Below are 22,395 nucleotides of genomic sequence, written 5' to 3' on the forward strand. Positions count from 1 at the left end.
ACAGCCGAAGACGCAGAACATGATTATGGTGCTTTCTGAATGATGTGATCCGCCTTATTAATTAAAATCCATTATAAATTTTAAATATTTAATTTCTCAAAATTGCATTTTTGGACATACATGTACCATTTTCTCACATACTATTAAGGTAAAGTAATCAAATTTCGCACAAATCTTATACGTGCCTCTGTTTACTGAACTAGAATTATAGCATAGTTCCTTTATTTCTCTCAATTACGCTTTGGTGAATATAAAAAATGACAATTAAAATTCTTGGAATTGTTTAAAAGAACAATTATTGGCTTTGTATGTAACCTAGAAAAATAATCCTGGTTCAGTAGCATTACCAGCTAGTGTATGGTGCGTGGTATAAAAATTAAACGAATCCCTGCAGTAGTTTCCAAGAAGAAGGTAAAAACACTTTTATAGATGTGCTAAAAATTTGAGCCCATGCCCAGTGTTGGGTAAGTTACTTGTAAAAATGTAACGCGTTACAAGTTACTTTACTTTCTCTTAAAATGTAACGCGTTACTTGCCCCAAAAAAGTAACTGTTACTTTACTTCGAAAGTAACGCGTTACTACCGCGTTACTTTTAGGTCCGAAACTTTAAAAATATGAAAAAAAATTATGACTTCAATTTCGCGTACTAATATTACTACCGCTATTATTATTATTATTATTATTATTATTATTATTATTATTATTATTATTATTATTATTATTATTATTATTATTATTATTATTATTATTATTATTATTGCACGTTATGAATCGCTTTATGTAAACGCAAGGACAATTTTTTACTTGATATATGAACATTTTCATATAATGTAACATTGATAAAATGCCATTCTGCGTTACTCGTAGGGATAGACACGAGTGAGTTCGAGCGAGTTTTCTTTGACACTCGATTCGACTAGAAACAGACATCTCTGAGCTCGACCCGAGAACTCGACTCGGAAAATTTCCTCCAACTCAACTCGAATTGGGGTCGAGTTTCGAGTCGACTCGAGCCAAATCCGGTGTGTAGTTTCGAGTACATTCTTCAAGTATATTACATAGACAGTATAATTATTATCAATGACACTACTACTACTACTACTTATATTATTATTATTATTATTAATTATAACAACACTGTATATAAAAATGAAAGATAGGCGGTTTGTATTTGAATACTAAAAAACTAGTTGATTGCCATCCTCGGTAGTCGTAAAGTCTAGGAGTCAAGGACATTGTTCACGAGCTTCTGAATTTGGTTTGAGGGTCTAGGTTGAGTATTCGGGCTCGAGCCAAACAATATTAAAAGTTATAGGTCACTGGCAAAGTATCTTCAAAACTGCTCGGCCCCGGTTTAGAATTGTCAAGGACTCGAGCAGCTCGGCTCACAGCTCATTCACTATCGACCCGAACCGAGAAGTGAGCCGAGCCAACAGCTCACCCAACCGACTTGGCTCAGTTGAGCCGAACCGAGAAAATGGCTCATCCCTACCAAGCCAGCTCGAGCCGATGGTTCACCCCAAGTGAGCCGGCTCAAGCCATTTTCTCAGTTGAGCCGAGCCGAGCTGAGCTTGTTATAAAAAATCTCTTGTGGTCTCGCTATCGAGACGAGACGAGATGCGAGCAGTGTCCCCTCTCGTGAGCATCACTAGAAGTATTCCATATTACTGTTTAGCTTACATTTCTCATGGCTTTCGTTTTCCAATGTAATCAGGACACGATTTCAAGACGACTTAAAACGAACGAGCCATTTATCAAACTCGACGCGAAAAACTGAATCGGCTCGGAACTCGACTCGAGGATATTACCCTTGATTTGACTCGAAACTCGAGTTGAATTCGAGTCGAGTCGAGTTTTAGCTTCACTCGTGCTTATCCCTATGCGTTAGAAAAAATAGTTGCTTATTAATATTTCTACTAAACTAATTATAATAATAACAATGTTGTTATGTAAAATTAAAAATAAAGAATATAGAGAAACATTACACTACTCTATAATCAACTGGACTGTAGGATAAGCAAACTGATCTGAAAGAACTCCAATATTATATACCATCAGCAAACTATTTTCTAGTAATAAAGTAGACCTGCTCATCAGAACAAGGTTTATTCATATTAACCCCTTATTGTAAATCGTTAATTATGGCACCCTAGTTGTTGATAAATATTTTCTGCCGGGACACTTCAGACACTTTACTTTTAAATTCTGTCCACCATCTTGCTCAGCTCTTAAGAAAAAAGTGTTCTTTCAAATGTTCGAACGGTAAAATATTTTCGTTCTCCATCTTTATAAAAACAACACCAATCAAAGTAAAATAGACTACCGGTATCATTTCACTCCTAGTTCACTCACTGAATGTATTGATTTGGAGCTGTCAAAATCTACGACAAAAACTTCCAGGTGCTTGCAATCAGTACACGTGATTTTCCTAAGGCTGTCCTCATCTTCAAAAAACATCAAGTGGCACTAGGAACTTATCTGTTTCTCTGTGTGTCTGTGACTGTCGGTCACTGACATACGTAGTTCATGCTCGATTGTTTCATTCTGAGAAATTCACTTATAGGAAAGAAACATTTGTTTCAGAAAAAAAATATACATATATTATAGTTACTCATCCGAAATGTAACGCGAAAAAAGTAACGCAAACTCGGTACGTTACTTAAAAATTTGTAACGCGTTACCGTTACAGTTACTTTGGGAAAAATGTAACGCGTTACTAGGAAACGTTACTTAAAAAGTAACGCGTTACTTGCGTTACGTTACTTCCCAACACTGCCCATGCCATATACGTGAAAGGCAAGATAAAGGGAAAAAAATTAACACAGAGATGCTAAAATTTTATACGTATCTACCGCCCAAAAATTAAACTTCTGCAACCAATAGCAAAGCGTGCAAAATAGCAACCAATTTTTTGTAAGCGGCCAGAACACGGACATCTCCCCTTAAGAGGTAAAGCTTAATTTCGAAATTGGAGTACATAATTTAATTTTTAGTACAAGATAAAACACCAAACTACTTAGGATTTGATTGCCAAATAATCTGAGAGTAGCATGCTTGACATATTCTTACAGTCTTTTGCAGATAACTTCATATCAAAAAGTTATTTGAATTATATCGGGAGGTATAGTGTAGAAAGAACCAACAGTCTATTGCTTTAGAATATAATATTTAATTATGACAAACGGTCAAGCTGTTGTCTCGAGTATTATACTCAGACATTTTACAAATCTTTTAAATCGATGTAAGTTAAATGTAAACACAAAAGGGTAAAACTAAAATTTAATTTTGCGAGATCTTTTGGCTACAAACGTTTTTAGAATGTCCTCAAAAGATAGCTTTGGAGCTAACTAATGCTCTATGGATATGATGCTAAGGTTGGTGAGTTTTTGTTGTCCTGTTAACTGAGGATTTCTTTTTTCTTTTCTTTCTTTCTTTTCTTTTCTTTTTCTTTTCTTTTTTTCTTTTCTTTCTTTTTTTTTTTTTTTGCTGAAGCTCCTTTCATTTGAGATGAATGAAATTGGTATCATAAGGAAAATTCTCAATGATGTGATTATATTGGGATCCGCATCTTCAAGTCCGTTCTTATACAGTATATTATAAAGTTCTGCTTGTACACTTCTTATATTAGTAAAGCATAGGTAGAGGAAATTACAGTCCGGATTTGTTTTCCTACACCGGTTTTTGTTACAAAATTCACTATAAACAGTATATTACAAAATATTACTATAATATAAATTCTCTAATACTGGGTGAAGAAAGGTGACCTATGGCCCGAGCAGCCGAGGGAAGGATCTCCAGAGAACTTCGAAGCAAGCTAGGTGTAGTGGATTTTAGATTCCCTAATGCTTCTTTTACCTTGTTTTTATGAACATTTTCTAATTTCTTTTAAAGAAAAAAGTATATTGTAGAGGGTATATCTTTCATTGTTTTAAGATTTTGTAGATTTTTTCCTTTTCCGCAACATTATCCACACGACATGCCAAACATCTACACTTCTCACTATTATCCTCCACTGGTTTAAGAAAACCCGTGAATAAAATCATTCTTTGTCTTTGGGCAGCTTTCCTCAAACCTTTCTTATCTTTTGTAGTGTTGTTGAATTTTTTTCCGTTTTTTTAAGATGCACTCTAAAGCATTTTTTTCATCGTCATAGTTTTCCATCAAATGTATCAAACTTTTATTTGATGGTAATTTGGTCAAATAAGCTGGCTAAACTTTTGCAATCATTATAAACGATCAAATTTAAAGATGAATATCTTTGTTTGTTTGTTTATATATATATATATATATATATATATATATATATATATATATATATATATATATATATATATATATATATATATATATATCGATTCAATTGTTAGAATACTTGAACGTACGTGTGTAGTTTGTGGTTGTACGCATTTTAACACAGCAACATCATAAAATAAACAATGAAATGGTTTCCTTTTGCCATGGAACCCCTCGCATTAGCCACGTCACTGGTTCAGAATGATAATTGATTGCAGGAATAAAAATATTTTAGAACAGATTTGATATAGAGAAGTGGTTCATTCTGTAGTGCCGCTCAAGTTTAGGAACACCACATTTTTTAGAGCTTACAGGTAAAATTCAATACTCAACATAAAAAGACATGTTTATATTAAATAAATTTCTGCAGGAAGAATTAAATAATAAGCAATATGGTTGTACTTTAGGTTTACAAGTGTAGAGTTACTAGCTTAAAGTCATTACAAGTGCTTTAAATACGTTGAGCTCATATCTAATATACTTGTATTAAATATATTTTCCCGTGGCGGAGTATTCCTCCACAATGTTCAAAAATTGTATTTTATGTTTACAAGTGTAGCATTACTAATGTGAAACTTTTACAATCGATATTAGAACTCGCTCCAGTGCGAAAACTCAGGAGTTTTTTTTTTTTTTTTTTTTTTTTTTTTTTTACTAACTTCACTGACACGTATTTACAGAATCGCTGACGTACCCGCTCTCTTCGAACGCACCCCACACTGGCTCAGCAGCTTCATCTTTCTCTTACTTGGTTAGATAGCATTCGTACTTTTTAGTAACCACCTAGCACGAGTTATTTGTGTCTTTGCAGCGTAAATCATTTCGACGCCAATAAAAAGGAAATTAGTGAAAAAAATACGTAATAATCCAATAAATATTTCGCGTGGTGTGACTAAACTTGACCTACGTTTTTCCAGTAACGATTTAGGTCAACGCACTGAAATTGGTTATAATTAATTTGCGTTATATGATACATAACGCAATATTTGCGAGGACCATATCAAAATGGGACTCGTGGTCTTCCCAGCGCCTTGTTGATTGGCACTCATTTCAAAATGAAAGCAATAAGAGTAATTCTGTACTAAATATTTTGGGGATATCCGGCAATAATTACTTCGTGTTATTCATTGGTTAATCGTCTTCCTTGAGTATCCCATTCTCGATTGGAAAATGTGTTGGCATTACTCATACAACTTCCATTTATACAAGGCCTATGCGCGCGGCGCGTTCTACAGCTGTGTGAATTCGAAGGTTATGTTCCTTCGGTTATGTCATCATTATTTTAGGCATTGGCCAACAAACCTTGTAGTGCTATATTTGTAATTCGACCCAAATTTTTATTTCATGTATACTTTCATTGTCCATAGGATGATTATTGTGAATTTATTTGTAAACTATATTTTTGGTTGTGTATTATTATGAACTGAATTTGTATTCACTCTATTTCGTGGTGAGTATTACATATTAAACAACGATTATGGTAATTTTATAAGATAGTATAGCAATTTAAAGCGTAGGGCTATACTTTTAATAATGGGCTTGACAAATTTTGAAGTTAACTTACAGTAAATGTTATATTTTAAAGTTGATTGTGTCTATTAGTCCTCGGGATTTTCCCGTTTCCTCGAATTTCTCATTCCACCAATTCTCCTGTCATTCATTGTCTTAGTCAACCGTCTCCTTAGCATACAGGGCATATTCGTGAAACGTTAAACTGAAATATTTGCTTTAATTTATTTTAAAGTTGAAGAATTCAACTTAAGTATAAGGACGATCTTCATTTACAGTGTGCACTGTGAAGTGAACAATCGTTATTTTATGGGGAAATTTTTAAGCGAATGACCATTTTTAGGTGCAGTTTTAGTATACGGATTCACAGATTGTAAGATGTACAGAAAAAAATAATTGGGGAAGTCTTTAATTTGCCCATTGTATATCGAGAACAGAACCCAACGTACCCTTGCGGGGCTTCTAGCCCGTTCCTATTACTACTTATAGTATGAATGCGTATAGTAAAACTGCACGCATTTTTATTTGAAGAGAGTAAAGTAATTGACGCATTTTTAACATGTTCATTTATTTGAACCTATTTCGAAGAATCTTCGGCCTTTGTGCCGCAGAGTAGGCCGAAGTGTTTCAGGCTTGATATCGCTAAAATTTTGTCGCTTAGGAAATCCACTGTCACTACTTAAGAAAGTGTCAAGAATTCCACGGTACACATCCACCTTAAGAGGACTTTACTGTTTTGCGTGTAAATATTGCGTCCGAAAATGTTATAAACACTACAATGGAAACATCACAAACCAATCTGTGGTAAATGTCCACTAAAAATAAATGCTGTCTAACTGGGTCAGGGCAGTAGCGCTGGAGGGGGGCTCCAGGGTAGCGAGTGTATATCGATAGAGATGTTGCTGAAAACATTAGGTTAGGATAGTTGCTTTGGCTAATGTTTAGCAGAAGGGGTCGAGCAATTGTTTCCAAAAATGTTACAATTTCGGTAATTTTTGTTCACACTAGGTAAGGTTGGATTAGTTTATGTTATATTAAGTGAGTGTAGGGGTCCAGCACAATTCTTAAAAAAAAATGCTTATTTCTATCAATATTAGGTTAGTTTAGGTTAGATTTGGTTACGTTATGTTAGGCATATATGTATTTGCATCATCCATTTCCCCTGTAAATTTTATGTTTTTTACGTGCTTCTGAACCCCTTCTGCTAAACATAACCCGTTGCTTTCTTAACAGATTTCACTGCAATTACTTTTACGGATTGTACAATTCTGACACTGTCTTCAGGAAACTATTAACCACTACCTCGTTTGTCTTAGAGGATTTAAATAAGTATTTTGACAGATAACCTTCCATGTGATAACTTTTTCCCCCCGAATACCGGTATCGGAGTATGTTTAGTACAAGGGGTCCAGAAGCACGTAAAAAAACGCAAAATTTACAGGAGAAATGAATGATGCCTGCGTGCCTGCATCAAGGCCAAGGGGGGACATTTCGAAAAATCATTCGTGCGTCAGGTGTACAATATCAATGTAAAACATGACCAAAATAAATTGCCTTGGTGTTAATACTCTCTGTGTTATTCACATTGAAACTTGTGACAGTATTTATGATATAACTAGGTATTAACTCGGGACAGGACGTTTAGGCGCTAGACGTTTGGGCGCGAGGTACATAGTAAAAATCACAATTTACGACATATAAAGTAGGCTAGGCACTGAAAACTAAGCGCGAATCAAGATATATACATTTCCTACACTTCTATCTTTATCTCACCTCATTTAATTAAAACGTATTAATTTAATTTTTGTATTTTTTAAAAATGTTAATAATTACGTATTTATGAATATTAAAAATTTGTTTTCTTTCGTATTACGTTTGCCAAACTCTCTTCTTCCTTAAGTCCAATAAAGAACTATCAATAGATTTCCGCGCACTCGAGTTGAGGGAAGTGGCCCCGCGTAACATAGTCGCTAACGCTCTCGCCTTCGGTGCGAGCGGTCCCGGGTTCGATTCCCGATGGGGGCACTTGGTCGAAAAAGTGTAACAAGCTCTTTCAGTCCAGCCACCCTGAATGAGGTTTTCCTGGGTTTTCCTCATTCACACGAGGCAAATGCCGGGGTGGTACCTAATTTATAGGTCCAAGCCGCTTCCCTCCCTTTCCCCGGATAGCGTGCTCCCTCAAACGTGACGGGCTAAATGGCCTTAGATGCCGAGAGCCTAGAAATCTAAAAATCCTAAATCCTAATCGAGTTGAGGGAAAGATGTTAATACAGGGTGTCTAAGACATTGAGTTTAGGAACTGCACTATGCCGTATTTCTGGTATCACTTTTTTTTATTAACATTCTAATATAAAAATCAAAACTTAACACACTTTTTTTTCGTCCCATTGTAAGTATTTAATCTGCATTAAAGCAAGTGTCGAAAGAAAAAAAAAAAAAAAGGAACGATTTCCAAATGAAAATTAATAGCTAAGTATACATATATTGGTCATTTAGCCACTAGAAATGTGTTTGACATTCACACTTATTGCATAACTACAGTAGAAGGCCTGCTTTAACTTTTTTTTTTTTTAATGGAATAGGCTCACTATGTATGTAATGCAGTCAATCATATCTAGTCTGGTCTACTTACCTTTGGCTTGAAAAGTTATAAAAAAAAAAGCACACTTAACTTTGGTTGAAACTTAAATTTACAAAATTTAATTGTTAATTCAGTTTTTAGAATTTTGAAATTCCAGTATTTCTAGTATGTAAAACAAAATCTAGTACAATTCAAGGACTTCCACTACAGTAGACACCTTCTCGCGCCCAAACGGCGGTGCCCAAACGTCACGTACCGCACTTATCAAACTAGAAACAGGAACCGTTTAGGATTATTTAGATGTGAATATAGATAGACACAAAAGACCTTTTACTATATGCCAGTTAAATTGTATAATTTTCTTCCTATATTAAAAGAACTTCCATTTCTGGCTTTTAAAAATTAAGTACAGAAATTACTTATTAATAATTGTATATACAGATGGTGATCAGAAAAATGGGAACACCTGTAGTTGGCAACACGTCAGATGTATGGGTTGGCAGTGGTGTCTTGGCGCCCGCAGCGCCGGACCGCTGGTGGTGGTGCGTTAGGTCGCTCTCCATACTACGTCAGGCGCAGTGGAACAGCAGTGTCCAGTGGCTGGAGCAGACGGAGGTAGTGTAAAATGGGAGACCTCTCAGATTTTCAAAGAGGGCAAATTGTTGGTGCGCGGTTATGTGGAGCGAGTGTGACGGCAGTGGCTACTGTGTTAGGTGTGTCGCGTGGGACAGTGTCGAAGGTGATGACGGCCTACACAACACACGGGAAAACCACGTCGGGGAAGCGGAACAGTGGGCGGAAGAAAATCATCAGTGACGGGTCACGCCGGGTATTAAAGCGCATTGTCACGCAGAACCTTCGTGCCACTGCGGAGCAAGTGACGGAGGAACTCAATCAGCACCTCCCCCACCCTGTTTCGACAATCACAGTCCGCCGCGAATTACATGACATGAACTTACGAACGGATCGTGTTGCACGGGCCAAACCACTCATCAAGGACCATAATGCTTTCACACGCCGAAATGGTGCCGCGACCATGCAACTTGGACCGTTTAGGACTGAACACGTGTGATATGGTCGGATGAGTCATCCTTCACCCTATTCCCAACCACGGACCGTGTTTGTGTGGAGAACACCCAAAGAAGCTTATGATCTGCAGTGTCTCCGCCCAACTGTGAAACATGGCAGCGGCTCGGTGATGCTGTGGGTTTCATGGTTTTCATTGGGTCCTGTAGTCACACTTAGCGGACGAATCACTGCCAGCGATTATGTCGCAATTTTAGGAGACCACTTGCATCCTATGGTCCGGATGTTGTTCCCGGACAATGACGCCATCTTCCAGGATGATAATACACCCATTCACACAGCTGGCGTTGTTGCAGCGTGGTTTAAGGAACATCGGGATGAAGTTCAACACCTCCCCTGGCCCGCCCAATCTCCAGATCTCAACATAATTGAACATCTGTGGTCCGTCTTGGAAACACGACTCCGGCGACGATTTCCACCTCTATCCTCTCTCACAGAACTGGCCGATGAATTGCACGAGGAATGGTGTAAAATTCCACTTGCTACCATTCACGACCACTATGCTTCCATCCCGCGTCGCATCAAGGCTGTGCTGAAGGCGAAAGGTGGCCCGACACCATATTAATCTGGTAAGTTGCAATTTCGTTCAGGTGTTTCCATTTTTCTGATCACCATCTGTATAGTGTTGAAGAATTTTTTTGAACTCAAAATTGATAGTTAAAATATTTTCGTCTGTTCTACAGTGATCCTTGTTTATATTATAGTATGTTATATATGTAACCCTAAAATTTTCCACTTCTATCTATTTCTGACGATTGTAATACATCTGATGTTCTCAGATATTTCTGCAATAACATTTATTATTATTATTATTATTATTATTATTAATGTAAGCAAAGAGGTGGTACTCATCGCAAAAAAACAAAGTAACGCTTTCGGAAAACCCGGTTTCCATCGTCAGCCTAGAAACAATTCGAGTAAAAATGGTTAAAAGGATTTAAAGTATGTGAAGCAAAAGTCTTATCAAAATTGAACACATGGCAATGGCCACTCACTCGTCACATTCATAGGGAGAAACCTACACTCAAGTTTAGATATAGGACACATAAATGTGATTTGGAGCAGTATTTTTACTACATATTTCCGCCGCCTTGAAGGTAGGAAGGAAAAAGCAGTGAATAGTAGTAAATAGTTACGAGCAAGTGCCATTGACATGTGTAAACCCTTTTAACTATTTTTTACCTATCCACATTTCTTCCCCATGTTTTAAATCTTCTTCGACTTTTTTCTGAGCTGAAGAATGGAGGCAGGTCTTCCGAAAGCGCTACTTAGAAGATTTTTTTTCTGTGACTATTAGCCTTTCGCTTATTTATTTATTTCTAAAAATACTGATATTTTATGACATCCAAAAGACATCAATCTCCGTACGGTTTCGAAGCATCCTCTAATCTTCTTTGGCGCTTTTTGTTTGCTGAAATCAGAGGGGCGAAATTTGTTGTTGGATCTAATTATGTTGTGTACCCTTCTTTCTCAAGGTGGATTTTAGATAATTGTTAATGCGATTTTGTTCTGACAGAGCTTTTGCTAAGACTTTATCTTCTTTATAAGTTACTAAGCAGCCATCATCAAATAGTACTGTTTGACGTAGTAAACCCTCTCTTTTTAAGAATTTTCGGTTCAACTGGTTCATGAGTATCTTGGCTAAAATAGGGACAATGGACTTCCCATTACCGAGGAAGGGATGAGGAGTGCTTCGAAATCGTTTGTGTATTTTTATGTCTTTCGGATGTTTATGGAATGATAATTTTTATTTACTGTTAGTTGATATGCATCGCATGATATCAATTAGTAATTCAGAAATATCTTAGTATAGTAACATATATGAAGGTATATAAAAAAAATATCTGCAATTTTGACATTACTACTCTTAACATTGTTTATACTGATTTCTGTGATCATTTATTTTATTGTTATGCTGTTGTGATCATGCTCTGAAAGTTTGATCCTAATTCCTTCGTTTGTCTTCCTTTTGTTGCAGATAGATCATAGCCGCTCCATTAAAAGTTTGGACCAAAGAGGGACAACGAGCAGTGATCCGGTTTTTGTGTTTGGAAAGTGTATCAGGGGAAGGTGTATTGACGATGTGCCACTTCATCAATAGCCACTCGTCTGTCTAGCAGAACCATGTCACGTGCTCGCTCAATGTTGTTTTGTGGTCGTCCGGCTTCTTCCTCGTGCGGACTTTTTTGAATTTTTTCAATCCATTCGTAGACACTCTGTTGCGGCAAGACACTGTTCCCGTATTGTGCCGGAAATCTTTGATAGATTGCGGCCTCCGATACACTTTCCGACCACAAAAAACGTATCATTGTTCGCTGTTCCTTTTCTGTAGAAACTTCTAATGGAGCAGGCATGATCTATAGTACTCGCGCCGAGTCGTGAAGCTTGACCTAGATCTACCGATTTCACCACCCAATAGAACGCGAGGGTGTGTTTCAGTCGTCAACCCCCACCCATCATGTTTTGTCAGTGTCTTCTCTCGCGCTACACGGAAAACATCTCCCGAGAGTACAGTGTTGTCGGATTGGCGCCAAGTTCCGTTTTGTTAATTCTTTTTTGTTGCGTTATGGTTTCGTTGTTACCATTTGTGCTATTGTTACCATTTTAGAATAGTTGTTACAGTAGTTATTGTTGTGCAGTGTTATTATTGGTAATTTTTAAATGCCTTTTTTATATACTCGTTTACTATGTCTTCAAAGTTTGGCAACATAGTTGGTAAATTTCAGCTGTTTGACGTTTCCCCAAGTGTGCGCTCGGGAAGTGGCTCCACGAATTGTACCGAAGTTTTCCGATGTGATTGAGCTCAAGCAAAATATTTCTGATTGGTTTAGAGCCGAAGCTTCACGACTCGGCGCGAGTACTATATCTGCAACAAAAGGAAGACAAATGGAGGAATTAGGATCAAACTTTCAGAGCATCACCACAACAGCATATCAATAAAATAAACAAGGACAGAGTTCAGCATTAATAATGTAAGAAAAGCTACAGCTAAATTGCGGATAATTTTTGACTTATCCTCGTAGTTTTGACACATTGCTCGTTTTTAATCCGTTCACGTAGTTTCGATTATTTATTTATTTTTTCTAGGTCATGGATTATGATGAAGATTTTGCTTTAGCACTGCAGTTACAGCAGAAATTTCAGAATGAAGCTACCGAAGAGAATGTCTTCTCGGATGGAAATGAAAACACTTATAAAAACTCTCCAAAAACCAAATCTCACCAATCGAATTCGATCATAGATCAACAGTGGGAGTACCTAGATCCAACACCAGATGTTCATGCCTTATTTTTACAATTTAATGATCGTTTTTTCTGGGGAAAACTTGCTGGATGCGAAGTTCGATGGAGCCCCAGGATGACATTGTAAGTCTGTGGAAGTAATTTTATCTAAAAGTTGATTTTAGTTTTTTTTTTTTTTTTTTAAATGTATTTTCGTTTTCATGTTAATAGGAATTAATTTTGTTCTTCTGTTGTTTTCTTTGACGCGCGTAATAGCTCGAGTTTCAAGATGTGGCGGGAAAGCGTACTTCTTCACTTTTCCATTAGTCAAGTCAAGTTAGATCAAACGTTAAAAGTTACGGAGAAATACACTAACAAGTTTACATTAACTAAAGCTTATTTTAGATACTTGACATATCTTGAATTCAGCATGGCGTTGTTGTTATTTTTACAGAGTTGTACTCGATATATACTAGCTAACTAACTACGAGTATAAACTTTACCTTGTTGGAGTTTTGAACTTCCTTCCCCTCTTCTGCAATTCACTCTTAATTTTCTGAAGGTTGAAGTATACATTGTAGAAGTGAAATTATTTATTATTTTCGCCAGTACATTCACCCTAAAGAAAATAATGGCTTCAGTATACGAGTATGATTCACAAAGTAATGCCTCCAAGAGTGATATCTTTATTTGTATTTGACAGATAACACCGACACAGGCATCAGTAGAAAGCTTGCAATGTCAGCTACAAATGGTGGCATTATTTTTCAGCATAGTCCCTATTACGGGCAACACACTTGCGCTAACGCGAAACAAGGTTTTTCATGCCGTCGGCGAAGAATTGTGGTAGCTGGTGGCGACACCATTGCCAAACTGCTGTCTACACCGCCAAGTCACAACTGTAGCGTTGCCCCTTAAGGTGATCCTTAAGTTCAGGAAAGAGCCAAAAAGGAAAGGGCGCAAGATCCGGACTATATGTAGGATGAGGCAGAATGTCAACATTTTGCCAACAGATGGGACAACTGTGATTGTTTGGGGGGGGGGCGGAGGAGAGGACGTGTGGCAGTACTCCATTGACTGACGCTTCGTTTCCGAGTCATAATGTTGTGTCCACGATTCGTCGCCGGTGATGAATGTTCCTGGGCGCACAATCTTCCACAGTCAGAAATTCAATGATAGCCTGCTGTATCAACCGGACGTCACCACTGAATGTCATGGATTGCTCCATTACTCTGGAACGAAACGAGATAGGAAGGTGAAACAGGTGAAACAAGTGACAATGTATAGCTTAAACATCAGTGCATTTATGATAAACAGTTCAGAATGTCCGCAGTACTATTGGCCAGGTACTTGGCTTGGAGGCATTACTTTCTGAATCACACACGTAATATTCCATATATATTGCATTGTTAAGATAGGTGTGACTCCTCTTGCATCTATTTGCTGATGGATGATATAGGATACATATATTAAATAAAACGTTCTAACCTTGTATCTGAAGTTATGTGAAGCATGTACACTGTACATCACAATACGTATAATTTCAGTGTGGACTGACATTTTCTTTGGCAACACCTGAAAATTGGTCAACTGAACGTATTGTTGAGTTCCTCACTCCTGTCGAATTATCGTAGAAAAAGCAGTAAAACCCTTAATGGTCGGAAACTATAGAAACATTGTTTTTTCTTTTCTGAGAACTCGTGAGTTGTAATTGTTAATAGTGATTATTATTAGTTTCCGTTCTCAAACCTTCCTGTGAGTCAGAGGCCAGAGTTAACTGCCGTGTGAAGCTGGAGGCAGCAGCGTTGTCGGTTAGTGTATAGTCTTGACAATCTCATTACTTTTGTAACACAGCTCGTGGATAACGAGAAGCCATTTCCTGCAATCGGTTAAGCGTCCAACGAATACATTTCATCTCAATCCTGAACTCTCTACTAAAACCGGAAGTGATAGGAATTCATTACAATTCCGGTTTCAATATTGATCTGAGTTAAAACGACAGGAGATAGCGAGTGGCGTTTTCTTATTTGGAATCGATATAGCTTTCTAAGAATAGACACCATCTTATCCCTTACCCTTCTATTCAAGCCGGAACTGACAGAAATCAACCGCTTCCGGTTTTAACGTTGATCGCTATAGAGCAAAAACGGTAATAAATACCAAGTTGATTAAGCGCCTTAAGAATATGTTTAATATCCACTCTAAATCTAAAACCGGAAGTAGTAGACATCTACGATTTCCTGCTTCAACATTGAGAAAACGTCATGCCAGATAAACCAATCTCCATGTAATGTACACGTGATACCACTACTTTTTACAGATGACAGGTGAACCTTGAGCAGCAATAGAACGAAAATTAGTCCCGCCCCGATTGGAATCGCAGCCGGTTAGTGAGTAGACGCTCTAGCGACTACGCTTGTTTGGCTGTAGTAGGACAGTAAAATTTTGCTTGTTGTCGTACAAAATTGTAGCTTATTTATTCATTTACAAACTTCATACAGCACAACCAGTGGCAGACCTAGCTGGAGGGGGGAGGGAGCCTAGGGCCCCCTAGTTTATTGAGTGACAAAAATAATTGAAGCTATCATTTATACATTTTTGAAAGTTTATAAAAAACGACAATAATATCTGTCATAATCTGGATTCTGGCTCTTCCCCCCGAGCTTTTACCTTCTCGGTCCGCCTCTGAGCACAAGGCCAATTAACTGAAACTGTACAACACAAACAAAAGAGAAAATATATAAAATTACATCTTGTTGACAACGTACTGTAATCGTGCGCTAGTCTGTACAACAAGGAGCACTTTACAATCGATAACCTATAAGTTAGAAAATTGAGAGAGCGAGTTCGCCGCCGAGAAACACAAAAGTTAATCTGCGATGGTAATAATTCAGAATTAATTTTACCATTGATGATCTTATACAGGTAAAGTAAATCAGTTTCGCGGCGTCGTTTATCAGGGGAACATAAATTCATTAAAGACATTAGTTCTTGTTTCGAATGATCACGTGACTCGGGAATTCTAAATCTAATTATGGCAAGAAAGTAGTTTAAAACCGAGTCAATACGAGATAGATTAGTAAGTACAACCATATTCCATACAGGTGAACAATATTTAATGATCTGGAAAATAAAAATCGTAAGGGCAGTTGTCCTGCTCTTCCTTCAGATGTTAATGCGCAACGTAAAAATTTATTGCAGTAAAGTCGTCCAACGCAGAATTCAAAGAAAACCGTGCTAGGCGACTTTGAATGGCCCGAGTCGCCAGCTTAGAGCATAGCTCCAAGCAACAGTAACGCATCCAAGTTGTTAATGTAGGGAGCCCGTACCCCAAGGAATCGAACATATGCCATAGTTACATTCAGAAAGAACATATATTATTTAGATTATCAAAACATTAATCAGAATAAAACATATATTATTATAGATTGGACCTGAAATAAAATTGGTAAATAAGGACATACATATATACAAAACATAAATATTCGCATAAACAACATATCACATTATCTGTGCACAATATTTTTCTCTTTTCTATCTTTGACTTGTTCATAAACAGAAGTTCCAGTAATGTACAGTTCAAGACAATTAACAGAAGTAATACAATAAGTAAGGTGTTCTTCAGTAATTCTTACTTTTACTAGTGGTGGTATTAAATTTATTAGTGAATAGATAAGTAAGTCGCTAGGTTTGAAACACAATTCTAAATGAACTGTTTATTTTATTTAGCATTTCGATTGTAATGTAATATATATTGTATTTGTTGACGTAGTTTGTAACGCTCATCCTGTGATTATTAGGGAATAGGGCTGATTAGTATGTTGTTTAGTAAACATTATGCTTATGCATTATATTCGCTTTCGTAGACTTTTATTATTATTTTTTCATTATTTCATTATTTTATATCTATAGAATTATTATTTATCACACAATATTCATTATTTTATAACAATCTTCGGTAACATAAATAAAATATTTCATCTTTTCAATTCACTTCGTTGCGTTATTCTGCTCATAAATAAACATACCTCAACATACTCAAGCAATTAAAAGAAAAACAGCTCCAGCACAAGATCCCCAAGATGGCATTACATATGAAACATGTGTATCTCTTCTAGTCGACTTCAAACATCTTCACCATCATCATTAATTTTGTCAGCAACATTTTACGTAGAAAGTTTGGTGAGACTTGCAATACCATCTGCTAATTTGGAGACAGATAATGGGTCATCATTTACTTAAAATTTAGATAAAGTACCAACCAGAATTTAGATCATATTACAAGACATCTGATTTTATTAGTGAGAACCCGGAGTGGGTTCAACTATTGCATCTCATGCCTTCAATTTCCATCTTGCTTAAATAATATTATAAATAAACTTTAGGTATAATTAGAGGTAATTTTACGCTTCACTTCACCTCGCAGTATATTTGAAACAATCCTCCAACCGTTTCCAGTTCCACAATTTATTATTTGTTACAACTAGTACTTTAACTAATAGTTTTAACAAATTCTGTCTCTTTTGTTTATTATTCAACAAAAGAATAATTTATTAGATCTTAGTTACTTTCTTCTTTTTTGTTAGAATTTAGAGGTGCAGAAATTGTACCATTTAGCCAATATATGCTTTGCTTTGAAATGCAAAACAAAATTAACGACAAATTATTGAATAAATAATTCAATGAATAAGAACAACAAAATCATAATATTGAATAAATAAACAATCAGAGTTTGGAATGCCATCACATAATGTGTGGGGCATTACACAGTATATCTATCAAATAACATTCTTTTTTAAGGAAAAAGATATTGTAGTACATTTATTAGGGTTTAGAGATAGATTCCAGGAAGAGCACCAATTACATTACATATTTACGAGGGAGGGTCAGATGAAAACCTTGAAAGTGCAATACATTTTAGAATGTACAAACAAAAGGAAATTTTACCTCCTATTTTTCAACGTTGTGCCCGTGATGTTGAATGCAAGTATTCCACCGCTTCGGAAGTGCATGGATATCATGTTGAAAGATTTTTTTTTTTTTTTGTCGTGATTGTTTCCACCTGTGCACCGTATTTTTCACCTCTTAATCACTATTGAAATGCTTGCCTCCCATAGCTTCTTTGAGTGGTCCAAACACATGAAAGTCACTGGGGGCAAGGTCTGGTGAATAGGGTAGATAAATGAGACACTTAAATTTGATGTCATCGATAGTCTCAACGATCAAACGGACAGTAAGTGGTCGGGCGTTGTCATGCAGTAGGAGAACACCTGAGGACAGAAGTCCTTGTTGTTTACGTCTGATTGCAGGGCGAAGTTGATTTTTCAGCAGGTTTGAAAACTTTCACTCTTTTTCCATATACTGTTCCAAAATTACTCCCTTTGGATCCCAGAAAAGAGACCTTTCCTGCTGATGGCTGAGTGCGGAATTCTTTTCGTTTCGGAGAAGAGCTATACCATCATTCCGTGCTCGCTTTTTTTGGTTTTTGGTTAATGATAGTGAACCCAGGTCTCATCGCCTGTAACAATCCTGTCCAGAAATGTATCACTCTCGGCGTTGAGACGACACAAAAGTTCTTCACAAGCGTCGACGCGACGATCTTCAATTCAGCAGTCAACTGACATTTGACCAACCTTGCAGACACCTTATTGAAATGCAGAACATTATGCACAATGTGTTGAGCTTACCCAAAGCTGATATTTATGATTGTGGTGATTTCTTTAAGCGTAATACACCTGTTTTATCTTTACAACCTGTTCCACTAACGCAGTGTTTTCGTCGGTCACTACGCAGTGAGCCTATCCCGGTTGAGGAGCATCTTCCACAGATATTTGCCACTTTGAAATCCTACACCACTCGTATACTTACTGCAGGGACTAACACTAATCACCATAATTTTTTGCCATCCTACGATGAATTTCAATTGTTTTCACACCTTCACTGCTCAAAAACCGGATCACCGAACGCTGTTCTAACGCGGTGCATGTGGACAGTCGGGCGGCCATTTTGATACTGACTCTCTCGCGTTCGTCGTTCTTCCAGCAACACTGTTGGTCATTAAGTGTAACTCAAGGCATATCATTGCGACGTATCGAAACAATCGTCCAACTTTACGACGTTTGATTGCATTTTTAAGATTTTAATTTGATCGTCCCTCGTATATCAGCTTGCAGTAAAGAAGCATCGTCTACAGCATTAACGACTTTAAAGAGTTTACAGCCATCAGCGAAAAGCAATATATTTGATGAAGAGCAATATATAGTTCGTATAGTTTGAAGAAGAGCAATATGAAGCAATATATAGTATAATATAATTAGCTGTTATTGTCTTCGTTTGGTCAACTCGTTTTTTTTTTTTTTCTTATATAGGTGTGCTGGTATGTGCTGTTACGAGGGGAGAGGAGGTCTATGTTCAATACGATTGAGTGTACCATTGTTGAAACTTCGTCCGCGGAAAGACTTGGTGGAGACACTTTTGGTAAGCAATGAATATTGTTGCCGGTAATTATCTCAAAACATTGAATGGGAGCTTTTATATTTAAGAAAATGTATAGCACTTTTTTCGTAAACGTTACACAATAATTAACCTGTAATATGCCGCAATATTTAATAAGGTCTGCTGCTGCTCACTTCTTCAATAGCAATTTTTTGGGTCCTTTTTTACATTACACTATAATAGGAATTATTCTTTTGGCCACCTGAACGTGTTCGTACTCGTACAAGATACAGCTTTTAAAAACACAATGATTGAAACAATAACAATTTAAAAACACAATGATTGAAACAATAACAATTTAAAAACACAATGATTGAAACAATAACAATTTAAAAACACAATGATTGAAACAACAACAATTTAAAAACACAATGATTGAAACAATAACAATTTAAAAAACACAATGATTGAAACAATAACAATTTAAAAACACAATGATTGAAACAATATATTATCATAGGACATCAACATATTATCATAGAACTGCACAAAACACAATCGAACCACACTCCACGAAAAAATTGGGACCTTAGTGCCCCAAAGCAGAACAATAGGCGACAGTGTCGCAGAAAGAAAATGCGGGCTGCAGAAAGCTTGGCTAACTTCTAGGCGAAAATTACTGCCTCAGAAAGAATTTCTACTCTATAAATAAAAATTACGGTTGCAGAAAGATTTTTCTCTTCATAAATGAAACACGAAAAATGAAATGAAACCTTTAAGTTTTACGTCCTACGGTTATGCCGGTTAGGCTAAAGGAGACGGTGATGATTAGAGATGAGTGAAATGGTGGAATGAAGAAAGTGGGAGGAAACGGAAGAACCATGAGAAAAGTCACGAGCACGGTGTTTGTGCACCACAAAGTCCACACGGCGCGAGCTGGGATCGAACCAGGGACCCAAAGCACCGGAGGTGAACACTCTACCACTGAGCCCCCTCGCCTCCTTCTAAATGAAACACGATTCAGAACAATTCAACATTCGATAGTCATAATATACCGATATATTTAAGAGGCGCCAAAGAGAAGAGTAAGCGAGACGACAGTCGCCAATGTAAGTGCTACAATGCATGCAGACAGCTGTCCGGTGGCAGGATGCTTGCTGAGCCATTACCCATTGCTTGGTAGAGCTATCGTTAAGGTTCTAACGTGATTGGAATACTTAGAAAATGGCTACTTCAAAACGATTTGTGTAACCTGAGGGTCTCTAGTTAGAAATATTATGACTAACCACCCTGCAGCCAGTAAATTTCCGTTTGACGAGATTGGCACAACTAATATGTTGGCTTATATTCAGATAAATGGACAATATGCTGGTTACAAGGGAAACAGGAAATTTTTGAAAATGGCTTTATGTCAGAAATATAATAGTTAATACTACAACGATTTCAAGCCTATTTCTGGAGATAATGTTTAAACAGGTCAAATTCAAAGTTGTAACAAGGATTCAAGGAAAGTTAAATGATTCATCGTCACCTTTTAAGATTAAAAAAAAAAAAAAAAAAAAAAAAAAAAAAACCTGTAATTCTTTTTGTGTGACCTATATATGAAAATTACTTGATTGGTTACTTATTCAGTTATTATATATCCCTATAAGCTCTGTAGATTTCTCTATCAATAGAAAGTCTATAAGTATATATATATATATAAAAAAAAAGTTCTGAAAAATAGAATTATAAAAACTTTCTTGCTTTTATGCCCTTGAAAATTTTATGTTGTAATTTTACTACACCATTACTAAAATGCTTGCAGAAAGTTTTTTGATTTTTCGCAGAAAGTCGTGGCAGAAAGTTGAAAAATTTTCTGCTTTTGGATCGTACTGACTCACAAGTAACACTTCGCTCCTGTGAATCCAAAATGGCGGAATGCGACATACATCCTGAAAGAGCCAGTCCTAATTATGGTGCATATGGATTCCTATCGTCAGTCAGCAGTGGGTTCGGGAGTTATGGATCTGTAAAGTTAACATAGGAATCCATAGGAAAACCGTCTAGGCATTTCCTTGACGTCTCTTTCTGCTAACCTTATGTAAGATACTACATAGAAACCATACCATCCATAAATCACAAGAAGCAAGTAGAAGATAGCATTCAGACAGACAACAAGACTGAATTCATCACTCCCGAACTCATTACTGAATGACGCTGGGAATCTGTGCATCGTAATTAGGACTGTCTCTTTAAGGATATGTGTTGGATTCCGCCATTCTGGATTCAAAGAGGAGCGGAGTGTTACTTGTCAGTGCTAGAGCGCTCAACTATAAAACGTGGAGTTCCTGGTTCGAGCCCAGCTCACCTCAAGTTGGCTTCGCAGTAGACAGACATCGTGTGCGTGGGTTTTCTCGGAATCACCCTGTTTACCCCTACTTGACTCATTCCACTATTTTCGTTCACTGCAATCATCACCGTCTCCTTTGCCTCGGAGCACAATCGTGGGACGTTAAGCTAAAAAAATGCTCTTATGTTGGGCATACATGAATGAATGAATGAGAAACCAAAGAAAACTAGCTGGGATGGGCATCAATGAAATCTTAATTTTTGAAACTATTGATGACGATATCCCAGTTCTTGTCAAGGTTACCAGTGTACAAATTTAATTTAAGGTGTTTGATTCTCATAAAATAAAATTCAAAGACATTCCTTAGATTGGCAATAAGAGTTTAGCCGGAAACTGCAAAATTTATTCATACCAATGTATTTACCTTTACATTGGCAGATAGCCCATAGATTCTCACCTGAACAGCATTTTTAACAAAGTATTCCATGAAATCCGTGAATTGTTTATAGCTAGCCTATAAATCATATTTTTTTTGTCTACTTTATTGAAATCAGATTACAATTTTGGCCAAGATTGAAAAAAAAAAAAAAAAAATCAAAGATTTACTTGAGGATTTAATGGTTGATTTAGAGTTGAGCATCTTTTTAGTACCGAGAATATATAACAGGGTGTCTACTGATACTGGAAATACTGGAAATATACTGGAATTTTGATCGACATGCTGGAAAAATCATGGGTCGTGGTGGCTCAGCGGTAGAGCTCTGGTGCTTGGTGTCCCTGGTTCGATCTCAGCTCGCGCCAAGTGAACTTTGTTGTGGACGAACTCCGCGTGTGTGGGTTTCCTCCCACTTTATTCATTCCACCGTTTCATTCATTTCTCATCACCGTTTCATTTAGTCTAGCCGGCATAACGTGGGACGTAAAACTCAAAAATTTC

At 36.9% G+C, this 22,395-nt stretch overlaps 1 protein-coding gene across 2 annotated transcripts in view; it reads left to right on the top strand.

Annotated features, from left to right (window-relative positions):
- Positions 1 to 327: 327 nt before the first annotated feature.
- Positions 328 to 22,395, top strand: part of mh (DNA-dependent metalloprotease SPRTN) — a 54,513-nt gene continuing 32,445 nt past the window's right edge. The window contains exons 1-3 of one of the 2 annotated variants that reach the window (XM_081758148.1): positions 328 to 411; positions 12,558 to 12,835; positions 19,060 to 19,168. In XM_081758148.1, coding sequence (XP_081614274.1) covers positions 358 to 411; positions 12,558 to 12,835; positions 19,060 to 19,168 — 441 coding nt within the window. In that variant the 5' untranslated portion in view covers positions 328 to 357. Of the gene's footprint in view, positions 412 to 5,492; positions 5,745 to 12,557; positions 12,836 to 19,059; positions 19,169 to 22,395 lie in introns of those variants that run through there. The other variant, XM_081758149.1, reaches the window with a different exon arrangement.

This window comes from Thermobia domestica, chromosome 5 (assembly GCF_964235325.1).
Source record: "Thermobia domestica chromosome 5, izTheDome1.hap1.1, whole genome shotgun sequence".
NCBI lineage: Eukaryota > Metazoa > Arthropoda > Insecta > Zygentoma > Lepismatidae > Thermobia > Thermobia domestica.